This window comes from Candoia aspera, chromosome 9 (genome assembly GCF_035149785.1).
Source record: "Candoia aspera isolate rCanAsp1 chromosome 9, rCanAsp1.hap2, whole genome shotgun sequence".
NCBI classification, from domain to species: Eukaryota; Metazoa; Chordata; class Lepidosauria; order Squamata; family Boidae; genus Candoia; species Candoia aspera.
In genome coordinates this window covers 8,709,306-8,727,405 of record NC_086161.1, presented here as the reverse complement: position 1 = coordinate 8,727,405, position 18,100 = coordinate 8,709,306, and the positions used below count along the sequence as shown (strand labels likewise).

The window sequence follows — 18,100 nt, the reverse complement described above, 5'->3', positions numbered from 1 at the left end:
TTCTGACACATGATGCATCTAGTTGCTTAGGGCATTATTTATATTAACATACTTTTTTTCCAGTAATGACAAAAATTAGAAGGGGGGGCATGGACAGGACGGAACAGTTTAATTAGAGACAAAGAAACTTTCTAATCAACTGGCTTTCCTGATATCAGCGGCTTCTGAGAAAACTGAAGGACCTGGTTCTTTTCTAAATAAACACTATAAAAATAGCAAATGACCTCTGTCTGATGTCAAAATACAAAATTATAAGCAGGATAGATTCACTATATTATACACAAAAGCTAGATGTAATGATGTAACTATTTCAGATATGACCTATCAACTGAATGGAAATCTTGGGCACCTATGCTTATAGCTAATTATGTATATGCAAAGTTTAACTCATGCAAGGATTTCTTTTTCCTCTCCTCCTCCACTCACTCTCACCCCTGGAGAAGATGTGGGAAAAATGGCCAGGGCAGAAGAAATTTTCCATCAGAGAACTGAAGCACTAATTAGATATCACTCTAAATGCTGTAAGATGTTTATTGACTCTTTGTTAATAAACATCAAAATGTAGATTTAGGTACTGGAGATGGAATATTCTAATGCAACACGTAATATTAGTCATAGTTAAATCCTATTTTCTTTCGGAATTGATGCTGTGATGGTTCTTTTAAACAAACGATGACATGTTTCTTCTTACCGTCATGGCCAGAGTTAAGAAGATGTTCTCCAAGATCACAGCCAAACACCCTCTCCTTTAAGATCCCACGTTGCTTCAGTTTCTGCTTTGTTGGTCGAGACTTCATGAATGTACGCAAGAAAGTAATAAGCTTGCCGTGTTTTTTGGACACTGTCAGATTGAAACAGAAACCTCATTTTAGGGGCAGATAATTACGGTTCAGATGCAATATATTTTACTAATACAAGTCTATTCAATAACAATCAACACTGTTGGCTCTATTCTGCAGTTTAAAATGACCTCCTCTTTCTCTTTTTCCCAGTATCATTAAAAATAACTGATTCAAGTGAAGCAGAATCCGTAACAAGAGATTTATTTAAAATAAAGCACCACGGGTAGCTGCAAATTCCATATACTTGTAAAGCAGTAGGTAATTGACAGGAAAGGAAAGACAGAACATGGGCATAAGAATAGGTGATGCAGCTCATATTTTCTCTTATAGTTTTCCTATCTACTTGCAGAAGTCCAGAGCTAAGCACCGTGTTAACCATTCATGAAGGGAAAAGACGCAGTCCATTCCCTTGTGCTCAGCTATACTCCAGCTCAGTGGCCAGCCTCAGGACGGATATTGCTTCACTGCACGCGTCTGAATCCATCTTTTCCCCAATAGGATTAAAAACCTGTCAGCCTCTTCAGAAACATCACAAACATTTAACTTTGGAGACGTATTTTAAACACTGCTAAACTTCTATAGTGCTATTTACTTTATTTATTCATTTATTGTGTTTGCATAACACAAGACTCGGCAGTTTACAATGCTTGCATGACTGCTAGATAGCCCTGATCGCTACATTTGCACAATATGTTTACCGATGATTAAACAAACTATAATTTCTTCAATTTCCTGGGTTTGCATGACACACTGAATATACAGGCAGAGTTCCCACAACATACACCAAGCTAAAATGGGGTTGACTAGTTTGTGCAAAGTTTGATTTGCCAGTATGTTTGATTTGCTTTTTGCTTGGTCATTAGCACTGATACATTCTTAAGAATCTTTGGCATTTCCAAGATATACAATTAGATCATCCTCACTTAAGTTCAGTCACCCAGTGAGAGAACGTGCCTGGTTAGAGCCATGTGACAATCCAGCCCTCCCATTTTTGCTATCAGTCATTGTTGGCTGGATGGCTGTGCTTTAATGATAGACAATCCAGTCCCAATATTTGTGATACTGATTTTGAAGAGTGGGGGATAAATATATATACAGGTATATGCTACATACTATTATCTTCTTTCAACTGGTACCTTCATACTATAGGGAATTTGAGAAAGTTGTATATTACATCTACTTATTTTTTCAATTAGTGCCCAGCTATTACAACATTTTATTACTGGATGATTTGCTTGTTTTGATTTTTATTTCTGTATTCATCTTGACATGATTTTGATGCTATATGCTTCCTTTTTAAGAAATATGAAGCACAAGCTTTAACAAGAAATCAGGAAATAATCTCATAACTTTTATCTGGAAAAAAATGACACTATTTTAGACATCTATTCTTTTATTTCCACGACAACAATAAAATATGTAAGTTCCTATTAGCCAGCAATGATAGTAGTATGTGGAAAATTGGTCCTGGAAACAGCAGTCAGTAGGAAGAAGCTCAAGAGCTGAATAGCATTCGCTATTTCTTCAGCACTATTAATTGCGTATCACTGAGTAGGATATTTAGAAGCATAAACCTTGAGTGTTCACACACTCAAGTATCCTGATAATCCACAAGTATTCAAGTAATATATGGCTACAAAATGAGAAAATAGTACAATGCATATACAGCAACTGAAGAAGTAGAGCTTTCATTCTCCCCGCCATCCCCACCCCAAGAATGTAATTCATTTCTTCTAATCTAAATTAGACTGCAATTTCCCAGTTGCATTAAGTTCTGCAATAGAGATTTATATTTAGGGCAATTATCCTTTGATGAACAGTAAATAGCTCTATGTCAATACACCTCATATATATATATTTGAATCAATTATTCCTACTAGCCAGTAATAGTAGTAGTCTATGGAAATCAGGACACATTGTTTCAATTTTAACTTTTTCCAAACTCAGTTGCTAAGAAATCTAGATGGATGCATCCATGAACTCAGCAGAAGTCAAGCTTGGCTTGAAGGAGACTACATTCTAAAAGCAACTGGCTCATGAAAGAGACTGAACTGCTTTTGTTTGGAAGCAAATCTCCAGGGATATTTTACTGAAATAAAAGCCACAATATGAAGCAAGTTGCCAAAGGATTTCCTATGTCTCCAGCCTTTTAGGGACAGGAAGTTATCAAGACTCAAGTGTGTGGCGGTATGAGTAGTTAGACTACCTGGGCTCAAGCTCCTTCAAGGCGAAAAGGAGTAAATCACTGCCTCTTGTAATAGGCTGCTGCAGCAATCAAACTATAGCAAAGTTTGTTTGTGGTGAGGAAAGCATCCTGAATTCATTTCAAATTAATTACACAGTGTGTTATTTTACATAGCTGAACACTGTGTTAAGATGCAGGCAATTCCAAGGCAAAGAGACTTAATCTGATTTTCAATTTGTTGGGGGAAAAAAATCCCACAATTGCACAGAAGTTTTGTGAGAAGTGCCACTGATGGGTAACACACTGACCGTGTAAACTCAGAGGAAGTGGTTGATGACAAGGAAAGAGTGGTCCCCTCCTTCCCTTCCCTTTTGAGAAAAATGTTGAAGTCATTAGCGCTACCCCAAGTTCCTTCTTTTTTAACAGCTCCCATTTTTAACATCTCAGAATACCCTAGAACAATAGTAGATAGTATTATGGCAGCACTGCAAGAAGCATTTGGGGCAAATATGACAGCCTTTGTTAAAGTGCCAGTATTCTTCCAGAAACACTTTGGAGAATAAAAATATAGCATTACATAGAGAAAGGAACGTAAGTGAGATTCAGCTCTCCTTGCTTAATCCTGAATAGGCTTCTGTGTATACTTTTTGCTGATACTCATTCTGAAACATCACAAAAATTCAACTTTGATCACACCCTCTGGCTTAATGAATACACTTTGTTGAATTACTCTAGGTCAGTATGGCTGTTTGCCGAGACCTCACTTTCCTGATCTTGACTTACATGAATGAACTGGGGGTGTCTGCAGGGTATAGTCAAAAAATGTTAAAATGGTGGTCACAACAATGCGATTGAAGCTCCACCCATTCTTATTTGCATCCTGCAGACACCCTGGAACGAACAGATGTGACATGGTGCTTTCATCCTTGGCACTGGATGAGGGAATTTGGATGTAGCTTTTCTATCTCTCTTTGAACTTGCTGTTTAATCTCACTAATTAATTGCATGGAGAAATGGAGGATATTAATAGAACTGTCCAAGAGAATAACCTGACAACCTACAAGAAAACTAGAAACTACTCTGCTTTAAATACAGTTTAATAATAATATTTTTTTTAACTTATATGCTGCCTGACTCCCAGCGACTCTGGGTGGTTTCTTATTATGTATTAAGTTTCTCTTAAACTGGGCGACTGTATTCAATTTAAACTATGGTTTAAACAAGCCAAGGCCAGAAACAACTATTTCAGTTATAGTCTGGATGTTACAAGAACCTCGGTCAGCTTAATTCAGGTAGTTCTATTTTACATCTAAATCAGGTCTAAATGTCACAACTGTGGAGTTATTGTAGAGCAGGGTTTCTCAACCAGGATTCCCTGGAACCCTCGGGTGCTGCAAGAGGTCACTAGCAGTGCCCTGGGAGATCATGATTTATTTAAAAAAGTATTTCAAATTTGGACAACTTCAGTTTAGCGAGGTAAGTTTCATTCTTTGAGTTTCAGAACACTGTTAATGCATATATACAGGCCCACACATGAAATAAATGTAATATTTTTGTAACTTCTGGCCTACATTGGAGCCTGAATGTGCAGGAGTTCCCCGAGGCCTGAAAAAATATTTCAGGGGTTCCTCCAGGATCAAAAAGTTGAGAAAGGCTGTTGTAGAGCATTAAAGACTGCAGAAAATGAAAAGCTAGCTATTGTGGCAAGGAAGAAATTGTCAGTTACAATGAGAGTAACTGACAATTTCACTTCAAGGTTTACCATACTGAACCTTTTTCAATAGAATAGTCTAAAAAAATACACTTAGGATTTACAACAATGGAGCACAATAGGCTTCAAGGACAGAAGGACCTGGCTAAAGTCATGACTGTATTCTTCAAGAATTGGCTGACTACAAGCATTAACTTTAGTCCAGATGTTTTATGGCCACGACAAAGACAGAACAAACAGAAAACATGGAAGTTCATCCATTCCTTTAGAAGGGGAATTTTGAAAAAGCAGCTCTGTTACCACCTCAGTATTCCTTTTCTTAGAATTAGACTTCAACGTGTTACTCTACAATAGCCAAAAATTAGGAGAAGTCTGGTAGCACCTTGTCTAACACATTTTATTGAAAGGCATATGGTTTTGTGAGCTGCAGCTTATGCCTTTCAATAAAATTAGTCGGAAAAGGTGCAACCAGACTCCTGATTTTTGGAACTTACAGAATATCGCTTGGCAAATAAGAGGAGGTGTGGCCTACTAGAATTTACAATTTTCTACCCTGAGGAATTCAAGATCCTATGCAGGAACAACAGGACTTTGTCAGCAATAACAAACTGCACACGTGTCATAGCTTTGTAAGAGAACATTTTTGTCCTCAAAGTTTTACTTACTTACAATTCATTGAAATACACCCTACCCAAATTAGTTCAGGAAGAAAATAAAAGCCAGATGCCTAGTGGAGGCATGGCAAATTAAACATGTCTCTGACAGAGATGGAGACAACGACTGTGGCAAAGACAGAAGAACTGATGAGTAGATTGGCTCTTCGGAACCCCTCTGATAAGGAGAGGACGGGAGATTACCCACATGTGCTCCAAACAGCTGCTCCCAATGAAGAAACCGCAGGACAGCAGTCTCCCACGGGTCTGAGAGCCAGGAGACAAAGGGATCAGCCATCATGCTCACAGCCACGGTGGAGCCTTTCAAAGGACATTAAGTTTGCAAACGTCACTTTCTAATCACTTTCAGAAACTGCTAATTTACTATTCTAAGGGTATCAGAGATCATCAGAACAACAAGTTTGAAAGGCCACCTGGTAAGCTTACCTTTCATCTTGAACGAAAGAAAATTAACTAGAAGTTTAGGAATTTGAAGACTTGGAAATAAACGGCAAAAAGCTAAATAAGAATTTGATCTAAGAAAGTTATAAACAAATTAAGGGTCCAGGCAATTTTGGAACATTGAGACTTTTACTGTTAGATTTAGGAAATATTTAAATAAAATAAACAGCATTTTGTTGGAACCAGAATGTTTTGTCTATCTAAGTCAAAATAGAAATTGGAGTTCATATGATTTCAGAAATTGGACGCTAGAAAAGACTAAAGATTCCAAAGGAAAAGCGGGGGGGAAAGTGTAAACACCTGTGGTTTTCAGTTAGTATCGGGATTTACAAAATGACACAAAACACTATAACATTAGAAATGTTTTGCTGTGGGAACTGCATTGTATGCCAGTTTGCTTCCAGGTCCAATTCAAGATGTTGGTTATTGCCTTTAAAACCCTACATAGCATGGGTCCAGGTTACCATCTCATCTCCATTACATCGACCTGTCCCACCCAGTCAGGCAGAGAGGGCATGTCACGGACCCCATCCATGAGAGACTGTCGATTGGCAGGGCCCAGGAAGTGAGCCTTCTCTGCCGTGGGCCCCGCCCTGTGGAACACTTTTCCCCCAGAGGTGAGGCAGATCCCCTCTCCTGGCCTTCCGGAAAGGGTTAAAGACCTGGCTCTGCCATCTCGCTTGGGGCGGGAAGAGGGGTAGTCAATCCTGGGGGTGGCTAGCACCTTAAAAGTGGTTCCTGTTTACTTATGAATTTAAATCAGAACTTTTAATATTGCCATCCTGGATGCTATTTTATATTTATATTTAAGATATCTTGTTTTTATGGTATCTTAATCACTTTTTAGCTTTACTGTAAGCCACCCAGAATCCCTCTTTTGAGGGAGATGGGCAGTGATGAAGTTTGATAAATAAAATTAAATAAATTAAATAAATAAATACTTCAGGAGATTTTTAGAAGAATGGGGCCAGATATTAGTAGCTATAATATCAGAAATGTCAGCAACGATCTCTGCTTCTATAGATGGACTATGTCCAAAAGATATTAAATCTGATGCAGAAATACCAGAACCAGAAATACTGGATAATTTAAAAAAAAGCATGGATTACAAAATAGAAAAGGCAGTGAAAGTGGAATTACAAATGACAAGCCAAGACAATGACCTGATAAGGACTTTTTACTGGATATACAAAAGTAGGTGGTTACAGCTTTGAAAACCAAAGTGGAAATACAAATGGCAAACTGTGACTTTTTACTGGATTTACAAAAGAGGTTTGTTAAAGCCTTGAAGAAGCCTCTGTGAAGGGAAAAAGAAAAACTGAAGAGAGACCAAATCCTACAGCAACATCTGAATGAATTAAAGATCATTAGAAGTAAAAGGAAGGAATATAAAGTTGGTTTGTTTGATTCAGGTTAAAATAAGACATGTTTTTATAAAGCTCAGGTAACCCTTTATGGACTATCTGCTGATACTAGGACTGAAAAGTTGATGATTTATGGATTTGCATATAGATAAGGGATTGGTTATGGGAAGAAGAGGTATTTGTTTGTAACCTTATAGAGGATGAAGAGTTATCAAATTTGTTTTTACTTGTGATGAAAATTAGAAGTCACTTTTTAACATTTTTTTCTTTATCTCACTTTCTTCTTTTTCTCTGCACTTTTTATTCTTTCTTTCAATTTCTTTTTCTGAGCTTAGTCGGTACTCATTTTTACTACTGTAATTAAGATCTTTAATAAAAATTATGGAAAAAAAGAAGAAAATAAAAGCAGAATACTCTAGCCTATGATTAAGTCTAGACGTGTCTTACCTTTCAGTCTGATGAATTCATAATGGCTTCTACAATGTAGAAAAATTGATGAGTTACTGGGTATTAGTAATTAGATCTATATGAGATGACGTTAAGGAGATATTGCAAGTATTGGATGAAGCTGGTCAAGTGGACAATGTTATCCGCTATGTCCTCCACTGCCCCATTTACGAGATCAGGGTCAAATTATTAACGGCAGATGAACTCAAGGGCTCTGACCTTGAAAAACTGGTTTATCTTCTTGCAGACGTGTTTCCAACTGTTAGCAACCGATTTGCTACTTTTGCTCTGCTCTCACTTAAACTTAGGAAGAAATATTTAAGTTCTTAGTTGTAGCTCTGGCTCTATTTTTGTTGCAACCTTTTTTTATATTTAATGCTTCTATTATTATTTTATTTTATAATTTCATCATTTTATTGTTTTAATGTTATTGTATTTTATTGCATTCTTATGTCATGACCTGTGGTTACAACAATAAACTTCACTGCCACTATTGGATGAAGCCACAGAGACGGTAGGACAGGGAAACTGAAGCACAGCATCCATTTTCCGTTTAAGAAGCAACGAGCCTGCGTATGTTGCTGAATCTTTGCTGAAAAAAAGCAACCTTTTGAAGAGTTTCACAGTCTTTAAATATTCCAATGATGCAATCTTACACCCAAGATCTGCCAGTCGAGGAGCCGTAAGACTATGCCAGCAGTGGAACATAAGGCACAGCTCTGCCACTCAAAATAAGCCAGCGCTAATTTGCAGATTTGATTTGCCAGCGCATCTGCTATGACAGCACATTCCCACAACACAGGAGCCAAATTAGGACAGAGATTTGTGCTGGACAGGGAAGGAACAGATTTCCACCAAACTCTATACTAGTCAGACTCTGAATACACCCACAGATGAAGTCTCCAAGACCAAACCAATTCCACCTGAGAGTTTTGAAGGATTCATTTTAAAGGCTCTTTCTGCGACCTCTGAGAAATCGAACAGGATAAGCTAGAGGAATGAAGAAAGGGAAATGAAATTCCCATCTTCAAAAAGAGGGGATTTATTGGTAGCTGTCTCAGAGTAGTGACTGGCTGCTGGAACACAAGATTGCTCTGTCTGGCTGTTAAATGTCTGTCAAAATCACATTCACACATTTTTCTCTTCAGGACAAAAACACAGCAACTGCTTTTGAGGACGGGTATGCCTTTACAATCAGCTCAGGAGCTCTAGCGACAATATTGCAAGAGTCCGCAGATTAATTAAAACTACACACACAATAACGAATTGTGGCTTTTAGAAATGCATTTAAAAAGTGCCATTCTCCTAGATTCCCAGATGGCCAATACAGAATTATCTATGTGCACAGAGAATGACCCACATTTTATGTTCATTATCAGTATGTTCGCTGAGTTTCCTATTAATAAGTGATGCTACCGTCGCCTCCTGCTGTGAGGAGACTGTTGTATGAGGGGCAATCACTAAATCATATGTAATTGCATGACTTTAAGCAGACAACTGTAGTCTGAAAACAAAAATGAAGGAGCAAAAGAAGAAGTAATTCAAAGTATTACTTATCTAATAAGTATTGTTTGTTTATCATATTATATAGCCACCCATCTCACATAAAAGTGACTCTGAGTGGTGTACAATACTTAATTAAAAACAATAAATATATAAAAACAGTCACAATTAAAAATAACTATAAAAAGCACATAAAACAAGAGGGGATGATATTAATCACAGTAAGGGAGCCAACACAAAATCTCCTCTTATTAAAACTATACAAGGACTCTAAAACCACCAAATATAAACCACTACATTTTAAATGGGGCTATCCTAACATGTAATAAGTCTGGATTCTATGAGTGGTACACATTATTCTAATTAAATGTGTCTGTGTGACTAATATTTTAAAACAACAACAACAACAACAATGTTCTGCTTTTAATTGGAATGAGATTGAGGAATCAACGCAAGAAACTAATATCCCAGTGTCATAACTTTGCAAATACTAATTCAGCTCTGGCTTTTGAGTTAAGAGCTAAAAAGCCAACTCTTGGAATATACAGGATAGACTAACTACCTAGCCAGTACAGTGAATAATTTCATATTAACTTGTCTGTCCATACAACATGTGTAATTCTTGTATCATGCAGTGGAAGTTGTTATCCAACAAGATAATTTAAACGACACATAGGAAATGTCATTATTAATGTATTAATAGGATAGCAGTTACATATCTGTCAAGACCAAAGCTGAACATCCCTGTCTATCAGCATGGAAAACACAGAAACAAGATGTATTCGAACTTGTTTATAGCCTTGTTCCTGTGTGAAATGCTGATCTTTGTTTTGAGAACCTAAATGCAGTTATAGTCATGACTGAGAAATGTGAATATATAATTATTTGAGGGGAAGAAAACCCTGTTCCCGCAATATGCAGGTTTTCTTCCTTTTTTTTAATGTAGATACTGAATACATATATGAGAGAGACAGAATACAGCCTAGCATCTCAGGGAGCAGCATTAAATAATGCAAATCTCTGGAGACAAGAAATGTATTGGCAGTTGGAATCAGATTTTTTTTTTTTAGTTGCTCTCTCCCTATTGACTAAAAATACTGTTTTGATGATTGAAAAAAAGGACAGAATTAAAGATAGGTGAATTTTTAATGTTTCCTTTTGTGGGGGGGGGAATGGACATTTAAGCCAGACCAGAGTTCAGTTGACATTATGTAAAAACAAGACCAGTTAATCTGTAAGAGATCCATCCACCTTGCTGCTCTGGATTTTGTACAAAGTTGGTTTTTCTATCTCCTTTTGATCAAATAAGCAACATTTGAGAATTCTGACGAGGATTTACTGGTTCTAATCTTCTTTCTTTCTATAAAAACTTCAAGGAGAAATTGTGACATTTAACATTCCAGGGCTGCACCCTCTACTTTGCGATCTGAACATGGTGAGCTATTTTAGATAATAGCATTACACTATTAAATTTTAAACCGAGAAAACAGATGTAGTCCAATCTTATATTAACTTACATTTCTTGATTTTGAACCCCAATAAAATGTCACAGTTCAGATTATTGCAATGCCTGAATCTATATAATTATCTAAGAATATGTGTGTCATTTCCTGGGTAAATGAAAATCAGCCAAGGCATTCTCAATTTTTTTGCTCATAAAAATACAATACAGGGGGAAGGTGGGGGGACAAGAAAATAAGTAAAATTAATTAAACCCTCTTGCTGTGTTATTCTACAGCTTGATGAACTGATGTTCCATATGGAAGAATTCACTACAATGTATCTGTAGTATCTTTAATATCTTCTAGTAAAGTTCTGTTGCTTGTTAGCCGATGAAGCAGTATTACATAAAACTTGCCTGGAAAACAGCACATTAATTTGCTCTGAACCTTGTTTCAATAATGAAATTATATTCATTAGAAACAAGTATCAAGTTAAAACAAGGGTCAATCAATTTAAAGACTGACAGTCCAAGAGTGCTAAGCAGTAATAAAAAGGCACATATGGTTAAAACAGCCTCTACTCTCCTGCATACCTGAACATAGAATGCCCTTCCAAGGTTATTTTTATGAGCAACAAAAGGGGGGGAGGGGGGACTGCTGTCCAAACCAATCAGTTTGAGTTATTTTATTAAACATAAACTAAATGGTTAAATCAATAAATTAAAGTCAAATCAAGTACAGAATTGCTTTAGAGGTCAATATAAATTGCTCTTACGAGGAAACCTTTTGAACTGTTTTAACCAAATCAGTTAAGATCATGTTTTTAGTCAGTGTAGTTTGACTGTATTATTTAAGCTTAGTAAATCTCATGTTTCGTCAGAAAAGTTAATGATGTCATACGTTTTCCCACCCATTTTATCTTCATAATCGCCCTGTCAGGTGGGCTGGATGGAGAGTCAGTGACTCACTCAAACAAAAACGCTCGATGAATTTCATGGCCAAGTTGCACTTTGAATCTGGGTGTAGACCTTGCTTCAGCGTCACACTGGTTTGTATTTTGGATTCAACTATTTAACGCTAAAAAGCAGCACCTGGCCAACCTTGTTTCGGCTTAGAAGCTAAGCAAGATCAGACTGGTTAGTACTTGAATGGAGATGGTCCAGGGATTTCAAGGCTGTAGGGTAGAATCAAAATTATCCTGGAAGAAGGTGATGGCAAACTATTTCTATACTGTTGCCAAGAAAACTGCATGGTTGTGTCCATGCAATCACCAAGAATCAAGGTCAATGAGAACTTTTTACCTTTCCTAAAAGAGAATTGAAAACAATATCCAACCTCCATTGACAGCTCTGATTCTCTACAGATCTAGAAGAACATTAAGAAGAGCCCTGCTAGTTCTCATGAAGAGTCCGCTTTATTCTGCTTTTTCAAATCTAATATATTCCAGGTAGATTGGATTAAGACTCATGATTTCTCATAAACTGCTTGAGCAAAATCTGTGAGCAGGACACTGGACTTTGCACTTCTTCGTTATAGGTTCAGTGTGATGCAATGGTTAGGTCAGGGTTTGGATGGAGAACCTGAAGTCAGACTAAATGTATCTGACATTTCTAATCTTCCAGGATTAGAATTTTCCTAAACAAAAACATATTTGAGATGCAGCATTTGTTTCCATGGCAACTTCAATGTTATAAAGTTGTCAATTCTTGACAGAATTTCAACAAATATAGCAAAGAAAACCCTATTCTCTATTTTCTTATACTTTCTTTGAAATTTCGTCATTTTCCAAAAATAGAAATCAAGGAAATACATATGAGGCTCTATGGAAAACACACAGAGACACAAAACCACACATATACATATATAGACATATAGCTATATTGCTCTGCTGGACTGGTTTTGCAGGTAACACCGAGCTATATTTTAGCTTTATGGACACAAATTTATGGCTTTTCCCCATTCCCTCCATGAATACAATGTGGCTGGCATTAACCATGGTTTAGAGAAGGAAGCCATATTCAAAGAATGGATAATTATCTTGACTAGCTTCTTTAAAACTTAAGTTAGCGTTAATACCAGATGATTTGGACCAAACCTGTATCCAGAGTTAGCAGAACACTAGTTTCTTATCTTCTTTGTAGGACCATATTAGATAAGAGGTGCTCAGTTCCAAGCCTTGCTAAGATCCATTTTTATATAGCACCGTAGAGCTAAAATCTGGGTTCTTTTCACTGTGAAACTAGAATATCTATGGGATTGGCTTCAACAGAGCCATGTATCATACTATCATTTGTTATTTATGTTATGTATTTAATAGATTTCTGTATCATATTGATACTATGATTTAGCATTAAGCTTTCCCCATACCATGTGTCAGCCTTCCCAGGTAAACCAGACAGGAAACATGATGAGCTAATTCTACCTTACTGTAAGGTTACGTTAACAGAATCTTGCAAGTCTGAAATCACCTGCCCTCCCTATTTACCACCTGAGTAATTAGAGCAGGCCCTTCCTATGTTTCTTTCTCTGGCCCTTACTCTGTTGTGGACTAATTTCTCTTTTATCTGATTGTTCCCTAGGCAGCATTCTCTTCCCCCCCACATCTTCCAAGGTCACCCTCACATTCCATCACATCGTATGGACAATGTATTTCTCACAAATACAGAGCTAAAATCTGGGTTCTTTTCACTGTGAAACTAGAATATCTATGGGATTGGCTTCAACAGAGCCATGTATCATACTATCATTTGTTATTTATGTTATGTATTTATTTCTATACCATATTTATCTTTCAAAACAAATAAATAATAATATATCCATTAAGGCTGCACTAGCTTCCCTAAGAAAGCACTTAGGACAACTAGACTGTTTGTTCTCACTATAAAAAGCCACAAAGAGAAAATCCAAGGGAGCAAAGCCAATAATTAGATCTAAGTAGAAATAATAAAGAAGGGAAGAACGCAGCTCTCAGAGTTAGATTTTCTAAAAAGAGGCTTCTGAGTTTCACTGTTATCCTATGCATCTCATTCAAGTAGGGCCACTTTGAATGCTTCAAAAAAAAGGAGAATAAAGAACTCACTATTTTCAAAAATATTTTTCAAGCAGAACACTATTGATCTGAAATAAGGTTGGATTTTCATCATGTTAAGGTATCACCTGTAGGACATATTTCCAGTAATTACTAGAAATATCTAGCCATGATTATTTAAATAATGTGATTTTTAAAAGCTCCTTGCATTAGAAGACATATAAGTTAAAAATTGTTACTGTATGAAGACCATCTACAAACTCATTTTTATCCAGCAATCCACCCAGGAAAAGTTGAGATGCAGATGGGCTCACTGTAGAAACCAAAACAATGGGTCATTTTTAAAGAAGCAAGGGTTATTTAAGCCTTTAAATTTAAATTTAAAAAGTAATTTATCAGAACAATGGCAATTAGAGGAAGCTATAGATGTTTCCCCACCTACATTACTTTAAAAATATTCTTGATTTGGTATGCAAAAGCAATAAATGTAGATACTCTGTGGTGTTTTAGAATATCATAGATTGGATTGCAGCTGTTTTGTTGATCTAGAGCTACAAAAACTTGATCAGAAAGTTTTAAATGTTCTACAGCTGAAAGTGAAAAGAAAGGAAGGTTGGGACAAAAAGTTGTGGGTGTCTGATTTGAATTTTTACCCTAATGCTTTTCATACACACAAATGAAAAGTATTTAAGTAGTTTCCAATATCCCCACATCTCTAGAGGTTTGCTGTGAGCTCATGCCTACTTTAATAAAGCTTTGTTTTTCCATATCGGAGTTAATATGTACCAACAATTCCAAGAGACCCAAGGACTAATATTTATGAAAAGGCAAATAATTACAGCACTGTCTAGTCTATAATTAATACAAGCCAGGGGAAATAGTGCTTAAAAAGCTTTTATTGGCTTGACAAGGAAGTCTCCAAGCCAGCCAAATGGTTGTAGGGCACATATCCAACAATCCTACTCACTTTAAAACAACAAGAAAACAAGTTTTTCTAGATACAACAGTTATAATTTCATGCAAAATTCAGTATTCCTGAGTAACAGGTTTTGGTGTTTCTTTCCCCATGTACCAGTTAGGAAAGAATGAAATGACTGATGACAATAAAACAAACCACTTCGTTTTTATATCATCTTTTGAAGCATGTTTGATCAGCTCATGTTGACATCACTTATCATACTCCATGGGGTCAAATAAGAAAACAGCCTCCCCCAGGTACCATGTAAACATACCTCACATGAGAGGAATATTTTTGCCTGTATCCAACATAGTATTACTTCAGTTTGCATGTACAGAAAAAAATCAACAAGTCAGCAAACAGAATGTCTACGTGTATCTGTCTCCTCCCGACAAAAAAAGAGACAATCTGACAAATCAGCAGCATGGTCTTACCTCTTCTGTCCCCTATTGTAGGCAAAAGAATAAAGCTCCAAGTAGATCAGTCCTGCAGAGCCCAACAGCTTGCTGTATAATGAAATCTGTGGAGTTTCTCTGATCAGCTTGGTTTGGCATTCCAGCTACAGAGGATTTACAGCCAGCAATGGGAGAGATCAACTGCACGGCAGAAAGCCCTCACCACCTACATAAACAAGGAGTGATATGCATCCCCCCACCCCCCAAGCCAAGCTCTCCCGTTCAGTTAAGAGTCTGTGGCTTTCTGTTCTGCTTTGTATCTGGAGGTGAGCTAAGCAGCTCCTTGGGACACCCACTGGCTCTGCCTTGCCTGCAATCAGATGCCCCTCCCTAATCCTTGTGGAACAAGCTGTGCTTGTCCAGATCCACCTCGTGGAGCCACGCCTCTGCTCAGGTGACTCTGAGAGACGGAATGGAGGCCAGCCCATCCTTGGAAAGCCTCGTGTCATTTCTAGTCCATCAACCAAGCAACGGAATCAACAGGAAGGGGGAGGGAGTAGCCAAAAAACAGAGATGACTCAGTACACATGGCAATTCAAACCAAGGGACACCAGAGAGTTCGAGTTGTCTCAAGTGAGATGGGGGAAAGAGACTAATAAAAGGCAGCCCTCTGCCCTTCTCCTTTTGGGTGAGTCCTAATTATAATGGGCAGGAAAAAAAAGATGAAAACAAACAGTGAGCTCTAGTTTTATGCCTTAACAGGCATCTGATTAAATTATGGGGGAAACCGATTAAGGCTGATTTAAATAAGGCTAACCAGAGTATTTGCTAAACAGAAGAAGGAAATATAGCTAGCATGATTTATGACATCTCTGCTGTTTTGGAATTCTATGAAATAATTCTTCAGCTGTCTGGATATGGTCATGGTAAACATCAATGCTTCTTGGCAGTTTTCTTAAGCTAGAATCAACTCTCCCCACTCTTCCTCCCCAGCCCATGATTGCAACTGCTGAGATATGCCAAAATCTGCAGATGGTGAAAAGAGAGGATATATTCAGAAGGAATATTAACGTAATTGAATTGTTTTTGAGCCAACCTGGTGTAGTGGTTAAGACACCAAGCTAGAAACCAGGAGACTGTGAGTTTTAGTGCTCCCTTAGGCATGAAAGCTGGCTGGGTGACTTTGGCCCAGTCCCCCTCTCTCAGCCCAACTCACCTCACAGGGTTGTTGTTGTGGAGAAAATAGGTGGGAGCATTATGGACACTGCCTTGAGTTGTGCAAAAAGGTAGGATATACATCTAAAAATAAATAAAAATGTAGGTACAACTCAAATAAGGATCTGAATCCACTAGCTTCAACTGTTTATTTTTTATCAAGATTGGCGGTCTTAGGGCAATGTGGGATGCTATTCCAGTGAGGAGCATGTATAAATTTGCGGAGTGGGTGTATCCACAGTAGGCTATAAAGTTCATGTAAAGCAAATTCACCTAATTCATAAAAAGCATTATCTTAACACAAGACAATCAGGAAGAGGAAACCCTGGGTTAAAATCCCTGTTCAGTTGGGATACTCAGGGTCAAAGTACAAGTTACATGCCATTCTGCTTCCTGAAAAGAAAGAAAGCATTGTAAGAGAAGATCTTACTACATATATTCCCCTGCCCACTATTTATTCATTCAACCCTCCCCACCACCCCCACCATGAACTCTTCATTAGGGAAAATCATCTCTCTTCTCAAGATCTTAGATTATCCTTCTCCAGACCGAGTGGGAATCTTCTGCATTAGAAATAAAACAGTGACAATATTGAATGTTTCACACCCTGCCAACACTTACACTGTCAGTGAGAATTCCAAATATTCAGCTTACACAAAGAAGGAGTGGTGTAAGCAGAAAAAGAACATTGAAACAGCACACAGACAGACAGGCATGCGACTTGAGAACTGCAGCAACGTTTAAAATTAGTGAAAGATGCCTGACCCTTAGATTTGTCTTTAATACTTAATTATAACAAGGGGTAATATAGCTACTTTTGTAGAAAACCAGCAATATTATTTCTATTGACAAAGGAAAATGCAGAACATATATGAAACAAAAGTTGAATATTTCTTATCTTAGAATTTTTTCTCATTCATTCTGTTAACTTTGAGGGGAGAGAACCCCCCCCCCAAACTTTCATTATTTGAATTAAATACACAAACGGGTGACATGTTCCCCTGTTGCCAATATAAAGTGTTGTCAAATCAAATCAACTGTGGTGCAAACCTAATTCATGCATGCTTGACATTCACATCAACAAACACGATAGTAATACATGACATTTAAGGAATTATTTTACCTATCTACAACTCATTTGGTAGCCTGCTGTGCAAGGTGCACCAAGTGCTGGAATAATTCCAGCTCTCTTGGAACTTAAAATGCACTAAGAGTTTACAAAGAAATGCCTTAAAAAGATCTGAAGCTTTTATTGCAGATAGGAAATAACCCTAACTGTGACTGTCAGCTTCTACACAATGTCTCTCCCATCCTTTCTTCATAACGAGCTGCGTTTAGCTATTGCAGGCACCTGCCCTGGGTTGATATAATGGGCTTGTCTGATCCTGGTGTTCAGTGTTGCTTGCTCGGCTCTCACACCTAAAAGCAGTTGCATAGAAAGGAGAATAAAGCATAGCTCAAAGGGGCACATTGAAAAAAGTATCTAGTAAGAATATTAGGAACTCAGAGGTCCCAGTTCAGTGAATAATGCAGGCTGAATTTCAGCCACACAATAGCCCATAGGCAGGGGGCAATAAGTGGTATGGCCCAATGTATCTGGGGAAAGCTGGCAAAAAGTCTAAAGAGCTGCACTGTGCTATAGTTAAAAATCTAATAGGCTACAAACACAGAGAGAGAGAGAGAGAGAGACAAAGAGAGAGAATTCGTCCAGTACTTGTATAAAAAGAGCCAGCTTAGTGTAGTGGCTTAAGGTGCCAGGCTAGAAACTGGGAGTCTGTGAATTCTAGTCCTTAGGCACAAAGCCAGCTGGGAGACTTTGGGCCAATTACTCTCTCTCAGCCCTAGGAAGGAGGCAATGGCAAACCACTTCTGAAAAACCTTGCCAAGAAAACTGC

At 37.6% G+C, this 18,100-nt stretch overlaps 1 protein-coding gene across 2 annotated transcripts in view; it reads right to left on the bottom strand.

Annotated features, from left to right (window-relative positions):
• ARHGAP32 (Rho GTPase activating protein 32) overlaps positions 1-18,100 on the bottom strand; it is a 103,855-nt gene that overhangs the window by 27,388 nt on the left and 58,367 nt on the right. Inside the window, exons 1-2 of one of the 2 annotated variants that reach the window (XM_063311444.1) lie at positions 15,030-15,192; positions 692-841 (exon numbers count right to left, since the gene is read on the bottom strand). In XM_063311444.1, the coding sequence (XP_063167514.1) occupies positions 692-797 (106 nt within the window). In that variant the 5' untranslated portion in view covers positions 798-841; positions 15,030-15,192. Of the gene's footprint in view, positions 1-691; positions 842-15,029; positions 15,193-18,100 lie in introns of those variants that run through there. The other variant, XM_063311443.1, reaches the window with a different exon arrangement.